This window comes from Helobdella robusta (assembly GCF_000326865.2).
Source record: "Helobdella robusta unplaced genomic scaffold HELROscaffold_31, whole genome shotgun sequence".
Taxonomy (NCBI): Eukaryota; Metazoa; Annelida; class Clitellata; order Rhynchobdellida; family Glossiphoniidae; genus Helobdella; species Helobdella robusta.
In genome coordinates, this window is record NW_008704544.1 from 698,752 (window position 1) to 710,323 (window position 11,572).

Here is an 11,572-nt window from a genome sequence, read left to right on the forward strand (position 1 = left end):
TACAATTCAACATTCACACTAAATCTTTCATCGTAACAACAATAATATCATTAGGCCTTATTATTGTTATAATAATAATTATAATTATTATTATAATTATTATTATTATTGTTGTCAAACTTCATCACCATCGTCATCAGCAGTAGTTTTCTTAGCGCGTCTGTCGCTTTTCCCGCCAATTTTTCCAGATGACGATGTTGCCGTTGTCGATGTGACGACCGTCTGTGTGACGTCACTTCCGTCAGCTGTTTTCTTTTTAGTTTTTTTGGTAACCCTCTCGATGCTGACGTCGTCGCCAACTGGCAAGGGTGAATCGAACTCGGGCTGTACAGGTTTGTTTATGTTTACGTTGTTACTGTTTATCTTTATGTGGTTTATAAATTTTCCTGAACAAACCACTGAACAGACGAACAAACAAACGAACGAACGAACGAACAAACAAACAAACAAGCTAACAAAAAACTAGACATACAACCTCGATGTTGTTATTAATGAACAATTCAAACACCACATAAACAGCAAAAAAGATACAAAAGAAAAAATACTATGGCGACAGGGCAGTTACGACAACACTTACGTCAAGCAACACAAGCTCTTTAGATTTTAACTTTTTCACTTTCTTCTTACCGGCAGAATTCTTAACTACCCTTACCTCATCATCATCATCATCACCCAGGCCGTCATCATTATCATCATTACCCTCCACTCCATCATCACGGTCTCCATAATTACCCTCTCTTCCCATCATATCTCCCCAATTTTGCTGGTTGCCATGGCGGTTTGAGTGTGATGGATTGGCGACATCTATATCGCCAGCGTTGTCCTCCAGACTGTTATTTCGCGAGGATTTTTTATGCTTCTTTTTATGCTTTTTGGTTACACTCTGGCTGACGTCATCGTCGATAGTTGCGGCTACTACTGCAGAAGTCGTTGTGACTGTCGCCGCGTGTCGCGGCGAGTGGTCGGGCGTGTCAGTGACGTCATCGTCGACGTCATCTACTTTGCGTGACTGCGATTTCTTCTTGGATCTTTTCTTCTTCTTCTTCTCTGCAGACTATTTGAAAAAAAAAAAATTATTTTTTCCTCGCCATCATTCTCGTTAAATTTAATGACGAAACCATAGAAAGTAAAATTTGCACGTGAGGAAATTTTGTGATGGAAAAATTTTGTAAAAAAAATTTCTAGTAGCTGGGAAATTGAAAATTACATTTAGGCTTAAATCGACCATATCCGTATGAAGATGATGATGATGACGTTGGTGGTGGTGATGATGATGTTCGTCGTCGTCGTCGTCATCTTCATCATCTTGGTGATTGTTGTTTTTGTTGTTGTTTGGGTGTTTGTTTTGTTCCCTCGCGTATGATGCTAGCTCGCTTATGTCTAGTTCACTCACACTGTTTGGTTCGTGGGTTGGTTGGTTTGTTCATTCGTTCGTTCGTTCGTTCGTTCGTTCGTTCGTTCGTTCGTTGGATGATTGATTGTGTTTTGCATTACTTGTTAGATTATAAAAAATTATTAAAAAGCATTTTTGCCAGCAATCTGACTCATATTTTCATTTAACTGACTGCAAACAAAGCTAGTTATTTCTTAGAAGAAAAAATTTAAAATCAAACAAACAAACGAGCGAACAAACAAACGAACGAACAAGCGAACGAGCAAACGAACGAACAAACTTACTCATCAACCTGATCTTCCCCGTCTTTGTGCACATCCACCTCTAAATTGTGCTGCTGCTGCTGGTCGCCTCGTGGCTGTTGTTGATGCAGCTGGTCTTGAGACTTCCTTCTAAGCGACGTTCTCTTAAACGAACTCCTAGCAATATTTACAAGTTTGGATTTCAAACTGCCATCGGTGACGTCATTATTATCTTTGTTCTGATTGGCTGCCATCCAATCATCATCGTCGTAATTCTGCGGAAGAACTCGATCTCTCAGCCCTGGACAGAGCTGCATTTCTATTTTATTTCAACTATTTTAGATTTCTAAAAATCGGTAAATAAAATAAATTAACACACAAACAACTCAGAAAAAAACCAAACTACTTTCTTTAGAAATAAAAAAAAACTAGAATGCAAATAATTCAAAAACCTTTTTCAGTGAAATTGAAAAGTGGAGGAAAGCTGGTTCCATCCACCATTCTGGCTCCCTTGCGACGAAGTTCGTCGTAAAAGGGGTGGGCCATCACATCCAGGGGCTTCAGACGTTTCAGTGGCGAGAACACCAAAGTCCTTGAGATCAAGTTCATCGCGTCGGACGATGGCGTGGATTTTGTGAAGACCTGTTTGTGTGTGTGTGTCAGTGTGCGTGTGTGCGTTCGTGTGTGTGTCAGTGTGTGTGCGTGCGTTCGTGCGTGCGTTCGTGTGTGTGTCAGTGTGTGTGTGTGTGTGTGCGCGCGTTCGTGTGTGTGCGTGTGTAGTACATCGAGCAGTCATACAGAAAAAATGCCATAAAATTCTACTTAACAAATGATTCGGAAACTAAACAAACATCTTTTGATCACGTACATGTAGAAACCGTAAACCAAAAATAATTTCCTCATACTGTGTATGACCTACATTCGTATGTTTACCACGCTAAGTTAAGTCAAAACCATATCAAAGCCGTGTGTTGAAAAAGAGGTCAAAGTTCAAAGTTCACGTTACCTTATTCCAGTTCATGGGAAGTAGTAGTGGTGGTAGTCTCATGTCCCTCGCTTGTTGTGTAAAATCTAGGAAGTCCTCGTACGTAGGAGTGCCTGTGTGTGTGTGTATGTGTGTGTGTGTATGTGTGTATATGTGTGTGTGAGAGAGAGAGTGTGAGAGAGAGTGCGTGGTGTGTCTGTTTGTGTGCGTGTGTTTTCTAGACCGCCAACTCACCTAGGACTTTCATAATTTCAACCATCTGGTCGGGCCCTGTAATACCCGGGAACAGTGGATGGCCCTGATAAAGTTCGGCCAGAACACAACCAGCTGACCAAACATCTGTTTGGTTTTTTGGGGAGGGAAGTATTTTTATGTGAGGATTATTTCAATCAATCAATTAATCAATCAATCAATTATTCAATCAATTAACCAACCAACCAACCAACAAACCAAAGCCAACCAAAATATCTTTTGATCACGTATATGTAGAAATCGTAAACCAAAAATAATTCCCTCGTGTATATGACCTACATTCCTATGTTTATCCCGCTAAGTTAAGTTAAAATCATATCAATGTCATGTGATAAAAAAAAGTCAAAGGTCAACGGACAAAATATTTTGACCAATTTGGCAAGTGTAATCTTTGGCTCCATAGATTAGTTCAGGCGCTCTGTAGTACCTGGAGCATATATAGGCTATGTTGGCCTCATTCGGTAGTAACTCTTTGGCACTGAATAAAAACAATAACAATAATAACAATAATAATGAATAATTATAACAATTATAATAATTATTACAATAATAATGTGCATTATTTTGTGCATGCATGCATGCGCGCGAGTGTGTTTGATCGAAGAAATATTATATTATCGATCGTTTGTGTGGGTGTGTGTGTGTACGTAATAATAATAAAATATTAATAATAATAAATATAATAATAATAATTAATAATAATGATAATTATAATTAATATTATTCCGACCTGCCAAAGTCACACAGCTTAACGGCATGGGATATAGGATCGATGAGAAGATTCTGCGGTTTAACATCTCTATGACATATATTTAGGCAGTGTAGGTAGTTTAGACATCTGAACAGCTGGTACGTATATACCTGTGTATGTGTATGTGTGTGTTTGCGTGTGTATGTGTATGTATGTGTTGTGTGGGTGTGTGTGAGCGTTGTATGTGTTGTATACATCTGTGTGTATGTGATGTTTATGTGTGTGAATGTGTGTTAGCGATGTTGAAAGCAATGATATTAATAACGATGATGGGAAGATGATGGTGACGTGGTGGATGATGACGACGATGATAATGACGACGACGACCACAAAACCAAAAACCAAGAAACCTTAACAGAAGTAGGATCTAGAAGTGGTTTGGTGTAGAGGCCGTCGCATTTCGCTAAGGTAAACAACGTCTCGGGCATGTAATTTAGGACCATGTTCAAATACCTCTCGCCTTTCTGTGTCACGTGATAACAACAATAATAATAACAATGAAAAATTATAATCATAGTAACAATTATTATTATATTATTGTTAATGTTGTAAAAACACCATTGGCTTTATCGATATTGTCATTGTCAAAATCAACGAACTCAATAACATCATCATCCCCATTCACATCATCATCATCATCATCATCCCCATTCACATCATCATCCCCATTCACATCATCATCATAACTAACTCTGCAGCCGGCGTCCTCTGAGTAGAAATAGTACAAAAGATCAATTATGTTTGGATGCTGAAGCTGATTCATGAACCACAGTTCCCGATTCTAAAGATATAATTAATTGTTTGTACGTGTGTGCGTGTTTACATGCGTGTATACGTTAATATGATCTGTGTGTGGTGTGTATGTGTATATACATTACCAATGCAACCTTATATTTCTTATATTCAAAGACATTTTTAATAGCATATGTGTGTGTGTACGTATATGTGTGGATGTGTATGTGTGTGCATGCGTGTATGTGTGCGTACGTGTGTGCGTGTTCATACGCTACTGATACAACCTTATATTTCTTATCATCAAAAACTTTTTTGATAGCAACAGTTTCATTGGTGTCACAAAGTCTGGCTTTGTAGACGATGCCAAATGTGCCCTTGCCTATTAACTTGAGGTCGGTGTAGGATAGTTCAATTTCTTGCCCGTACATGTTGTGCCCTCTGGTTGCTTTGGTGGTTACTATGTCTCTGTTTACAAATTCTGGGGTGTTGTGTGTGTGTATGTGTGTGTGTTTGTTTGGTTGTGTGTGCGTGTGTGTGTGCGTGTGTGTGCGCGCGCGCGGAATGTGTTTCTGTCTCAACTACAGAATGTTGAAGAAATGATGTAAAAAATAAATTAATTAAGACATTGAGACACAATTCTTTACAACATTTTCACAAGGGAATACACATCGATGGAGCCAGCCCATCACTGACCATTCGGAAAAAAATTATTAGAAACAAAGCTTAAAAAACGCCAACTGACCATATTCCTCGCCATGGTGCGTCTTTTCAACAGGGGATACAAATCCCACCTTGCCTGGAGGAGCTTGGCTGGCCTTCTTGCCAGACCCGCAACTGAACAAATTTATGAATTTATCCTTTTTCGGAGTAGTTGAAGTTGTGGATTTGCCTGGGGTTGCTTTTTTCGAACTCATATTTTAATCTGGTTTATGATGGCTATATAAATAATATATAATAAATATAAATAATAATAATCAAAAATCGCGATTTTCAACGTAAGAAAACTGCGATTAACGTTAAAACTTAAGCAGTTTAGGCTTGAATTTTGAACTTACAACTATTTATATATTATTTAGAATGTTTTATTAAGGGTTTTGAGTTGTTGTTTCGAAATGTTCGCTCATTTCTGCCGAAATATTTGACATTTGATCGCAGATTGTAGTTGATTGTTTATCGTTGTTTTGCTTCCAATTGGCCAATACAGGTACAAATTTGAAATTTTCAAGCACCTTCTTTACCGATGATGAGCAAGCAGTTTGAGTAGTTATTTTATGAAAAAATATTCTGCAAATTTGATTTTTATCAATTAAATAGTTAAATAGTTATTTTTATAGTTTAATTAATTATAATACTTAGCCTTCAAACTTCGAAATAATATTTTTGAAATTATTGAAAGTTTTAAACGAAATTTCTTATTTCAAAAAACTGAACATTTAATATAAATTATTGATTTATATAATAAAAGTGAAATATAATAAGAAAAATAGTCATTTTATTGATAAAAAGTTGTTCGGAAGAGAATTAGAAAAATAAAAAATATAAATGTAGCGTAACGTAAAGATTCTTGTTAGCATCTAACGCGCTGAATAATGAACACTGCAATGTTATTAAATTCGTTTACAAAAATGCGCAAACGATTTGAATTTTGATTTTAAATTAACATTTATTTACAATTTTATTTTTTAAATTTAATTTTTAGAACGATAATGTCTGCTAAAATAACAGTTTACGATCGAATTTGATTGTCGTTGTTATTTGTGAACGGGCTAGAAAATCAAACATGGCGAAGTTACGATTCGTCGGACGATCCGGACGAAAGTTTAACCAAAATGATATTATCCCTAAAAATAGAAAGAAGGCTGCGGGCGAAGATGTTAAAGTTAACCTTTTGAGGAGAGTTCACACGGGACTTAAACGTTTTCGCAAAATCGCTGGAATGGAAACTGATGAAGTTTGTTTTATTTTTTTAGTTAAGAATTTGAATATAAGTTTTATAATAATTATTTATTGATTAGACCTATCAAAGCCTGCATTATTTTTAATTTAATGCGTTTTGATAATCTAAGTAATAATAAATATCCTAATGCATTTATTTTTTGTGATTATTAATGTTTTGTGTGAGTTGTTTAATTTTTTTCAATATATTTTTCATTCAAGTGTTATGTCTAAATAAAATCATTAAGCACATCCACTAAATTCATTCAACGTTTATTTATATCAATTTTTTTTGTATATAAACTGGAATTATTTGACATTTCAATATTATTTGGCTTATACATTTTATATTGTATTATCATATTTTTTCTAGGAAGATGATTTCAAAGGTTTCACACGAGATGACGTGGATCAAGTTATCAAAAAATCAGCAAAACTTCTGCTAAAAGAAAATAAATCCTTAGAAAATCAACTTCTTGTCGAATCATGTTCCGAAATTAGTAGCAGATTAAGATCAAGTGTTAAAAAGACATCATTAGAAGCTTTTTCTAATCTAGTTTACAAAAATAAGCCTGAAAAACCTTCCAGTCGAGTTGAACCACTACCGCCTGTCAATAAAAAAATTTCAAAGTCACCAATTAAGGAACAATATGTGGCACCGTCTAAACTTGCACAATCGCCTCAACATTTAAAAGCAAAATTATTAAAAAATGCTCCTCCTAAAGCTCCCTCGACAACCAATAAAGAATCTTGCTTTCCAAAATCTCATTTCTCAATGGATAAAAAGGTGCCAACTACTAAAGATAATCTCAAGTCAATGAAAGGAACCATTAAAATAAAATTTTCCAAGCCAAGTTTTTACCAAAAAATGGCCGAAAGAAAATTTTCCTATAAGAGACAAGGCAATTTATCTGAGAACGATGATGATATGGAAGAAGAAAATGTTAATAATGAAGAGTTTGATGAAACCAATGGTGTCGAAGATGATGAGAATGGTGGGCTACAATATGTGGAAAGAAGAGATGTCATCCTTCCTGATGTAACATCGCCACCACCAATCCGTCGAAGGCCAGGAAGAAAAAGTTCTACAAAAGTGTCATCTGAAACTGGTGAGTCATTAACTTATAATTTCACAAATAAAAATATTGAATTTTTTAAAATTTTAATTTCAGACAAGAAAGAATGTACCTCGAATGATCTGACCATCAATGACGATGTTTCAAACAGCCAATCAAATAAAGTAAAATATGATAAAACAAAAGATGTTGATGATGGCATGGTAATTTTCGAAAAGGTGGGAAGAAAATTTGATTGTCATGCTCTCAAATCTATGCATCAGATGGCGAATGATGGCAGTAGTAATAAGAAGCCTTCTTTCAGCATTGATGAGAAGATCAGTTTAATCGATCCGTCGTCTAATTATACGTCCACAAATCATGATGCATCAACTAAGCTCAACAAAGTGCTAATGAAAACTAACAATCTCAGTACAAGTTATAACTCGAGTAGTTTGCCAGCAAATATAATGTCTCCAACAATCAGTGATGTACCTAGAAAATCAAATGATGAAAATGGATCTAAGAAAGTGCCGAGCTTAGAGGCCCCACTCATATGCACCTCAAAAAGAACACCGAAACCTAATTTAAAATTCGTCAACGACACCTGGGACGAAGAAGAGCATTCAAAAAAACGAAAAAGTGAACTTCACGTTGAAATTTCAGAACCCAGCAAACCTCAATATGCCAGCCCACTTCAGACTAAAACTCTCAAATCTACCAAATCTTCAAAAGTGTCTGTAGCCATGAACAGCCCTTTCCCAGTCGTTGAGAAGAAAGGAAAGTGCTGCATATGCAACTCGATTAGGCTATGCCAGAAGAAAATGAAAGATTGTGCCAACTGGTGCTGCTGTGAATGTGCAGAGTTCTACATAGAGAGGGCACCAAAGTTTCTCAAGGGAAAGTTGAATGTAGCTTGTGCATATGAACCATGTAAGTTTTTTATTCACATTTTTTTTTAAACTTTTATTGGTAAATTTTATTATGTTTGGTGGTTGTACTGGTTTTTGTGATGCATTTTTATAATTGATTATGGCTAGCTTCTTAAATGTTTTAATGTTGTAAATGAAATATTACCTTGTAAAACAAATAGCATTTATTACAACATACCCTATAGCAGATAGGGGATTTGTTAATATGCATGTATTAACTAATTTGTTAACTTAAATTTTGTTTCTTTTTTTGTCTTTCATGAGAACTACTGTTTATTTAATTTTTAATTGACAACTTATGTTCCAGGTTGTTGTGCTAGTTGAGTTCCTTAATGAACTCTTTCACAGCCATCCTACCTTCTTATCATTATGTTGTATCATGTTGAGGAGGAAAATAAAAATATTGTATTGTATTGTATTATATTGTATTGTATTGTATTGTATTGTATTGTATACATGCCTGTACCTGTTTATGTGTTGGTATCTGTTGTATCTTCTATTTCAGATGTGTGTAACATGGATGCATCTAAGAATCAATGTGACTCATGCAAGTTCAAGAAATGTCTCATGTTACTACCTTCACCTACACAAGTTGTTACCAATCTCAGTTAGTTTGTTTGTTTGTCTGAGTGTGCGTGTGTGTGCGTGTGTTTTTTGTATGTTTGATTCACAAGTTTACTTTTTCATCTCTAGAATTTATAGAATATTCAATTTATTTTTCCGTCTCTTTGAAAAAAATTTTAAGGAAAAGAAGCTAGAGACTCATTGAATAATCAGACAACAACAATGCCAAGATCGTCAAACAACAACAGTCAGACAGCATCATTGCCAGAGAAGCAGCAGGATGTCATAAAATTAGCTGAGGCCCAGTTTATAGATGACATTTTCTCCCAGACTGAAAATGATAAAAAATCAAATTGTAGCAATAATAATTTCATCAAGTCGCACGATCTAAAGTTGTGTAGGTCAAAGTTCACACCCAACAACGTCCAGCCATTCAGTCCACACCCTACTAACCACCATAGAATCAGCATTTCACCCAAGGAAACATCCCATTATAGATCGCACAACAGGAGAGAATTAAGAGTTTCTGACATCGACTTTGATATTCCTACTATTACTACTGCCATCACTACGGTCACTAGTCAACCACCACTGCCTAGCACAAAATCTGGAAATTCTGATGACGTGGCATCTGACGTCATTGATGTCATTCCAACTGCAGTTGTTGATGCTGAAGATGATGGGATAGGTTTGTAAGAAAAAATTTTTTTTGTTACCTATCATTTATATCTGCATCTTCATATCTTTTATATCTATCCATCAATGCCATTATTATGATGGTAGATATGCTGTATAAATATTTTTTTAACTATAAGTTTATATAAAAAAAACAAAATTACTTTCACCAGAATCATTAGAACCGACCTTGTCGTCGCCCTCACCCCCTCCGCCCCCTGTCATCAGAGGGCCCAGGATTAAACATGTCTGCAGGGAAGCAGCTGTGGCACTCGGGAAAACCCCGGCCGTGTTCGGTCAGAATTCTGTTCATCAGCAACTGCGACTCAGTGCTCTACCCTCCATGGAGAAGGAGAGGCTGATCTACGGAGAAGAGGGAGCCAACAGTCAGGCTAATAGCCCTGGTTAGTTTTTTCTAAACATTCTTTTGATGTTTGGTTTGGCTAGCTTATATGTAGGTAGTGAAATGTGCAAAAAAAGCGAAACATTTTTAATATCTTACATAATTATAAATTTTTAGTAGCATTACTAGCAACAACAGTAACAGCTAATTAAAGAAATTTCTTCATAATTAGCAAGCAACAAGAAACTTAATTGGTATCTAACAGGAGAAACTGAAATCTTATGCATAAGTTTACATAGATATTGGTTTATTTACTGGTAAATCAAGCTTTGTAAATTAATACAATTGGATTTGTTAGGTGATATTGTTGTTTTTTTTTTCATAAAAGTTTCTGAAAAAAATGATGATGAAAATTTAATTTTCTGTTACACAACTACAATTTTGTAACAGTTCCAGCAAGACAAGAGAGCAAAACACCACAGGATAGCAGCAAGAACAATGAGAATGATGATAATGAAGAAGACGATGGTGCAAAGCTAGATAATGTTAATGATAGTGAGTATAAGATTAAGAAATCATCCTCAAAATCGTCGTCTAACTTCTCAAAAGTTAGAAGAGCTTCATATAAGAGGAGTGTCAGATGCCATGAGTGTGAGAGGTGCAAGAGACCTGATTGTGGCAAGTGTAGGAGCTGCAAGTATGTTGTTTGTGTGCTTGCTTGTTTACCTGCCTGTCTGTTTGTCAGTCGGTTTATTTGTTTGTTTGTTTGTTTGTTGAGAATGTTGCAGGTGTTGAGTTTGAGATTGTGTGTAGAGTAGAAGTTGCTTATGTTTGTTTTGTGTGTGTACTATTAAATATATAATTTTGTTTGGTCTAGTTGTTGTTAGTGTTGTTGTTATTGCCTGCTCGCAGTGTTTGATTGGTGGCAAGTGCGAGGTTATTATTAATTACTAATTATTACTACAGATTTACTAATTACAAATTAATAATTATTATTTATCTCATTGTTATTAAACAGGGACATGCCAAAATTTGGAGGTCGAGGAATGATTAAACAGGCTTGCGAGTATGTTGTTGCTTATTACTAATAATAATTATTAATAAATATTATAATAAATATTAATAATTATCATAATCAATATCATTATTATTATTATTATTATTATTATCATTCACTGAATCAATAAACTCACAACCAAATTAACTCACCTTTTCAGGCACAGGACATGCATGAACCCCCTACCGCCGATGTGCCATCGTTCCAAACACTTCAGCAGTTTGCGCAACAACAAACCCATGACGTCATCGTCAACGTCATCAGCAGCCCTAGCTGATAACAGTAACGACGGGGACAATGATGACGACGATTTTGGTGCTGGTGGTGATGGTATCAGTGAGGGATTTAGGAGACGACCTTTTAGAAATAAGCATAAGTTTGGTCTAGATGTACCCAGGTCTGATGAATTGAGGTTATTATTATTATTATCATTATTATTATTATCATTGTTGTTGTTGGTATTAATATTATTGTAATTGTTAATATTGTTGTTGTCGTTGTTGTTGTTATTGTTATTATTGTTGTTGTTTCAGGTCAGCTTCGGTGCACAAATCATCATACTCTAGGCATGAACAGTTCAGGTCAAAGGTTGAGCAGGTAGGTAGTCATTTTAATTTGAATTCTCTTGCTACTATCTGCGGTGTGTATGTTAA

At 35.5% G+C, this 11,572-nt stretch overlaps 1 protein-coding gene across 1 annotated transcript; it reads right to left on the reverse strand.

The window, feature by feature from the left end:
- Positions 1-2,079: 2,079 nt before the first annotated feature.
- On the reverse strand, positions 2,080-4,786 carry HELRODRAFT_81900 (hypothetical protein; the record flags this gene model as incomplete). The annotated part of the gene is made up of 8 exons (XM_009022281.1): positions 2,080-2,277; positions 2,642-2,733; positions 2,855-2,959; positions 3,244-3,350; positions 3,603-3,733; positions 3,974-4,087; positions 4,315-4,404; positions 4,643-4,786. The coding sequence occupies 8 exons, from the start codon at positions 4,784-4,786 to the stop codon at positions 2,080-2,082; spliced, it is 981 nt and encodes a 326-aa protein (XP_009020529.1).
- Between the last annotated feature and the right edge of the window lie 6,786 nt (positions 4,787-11,572).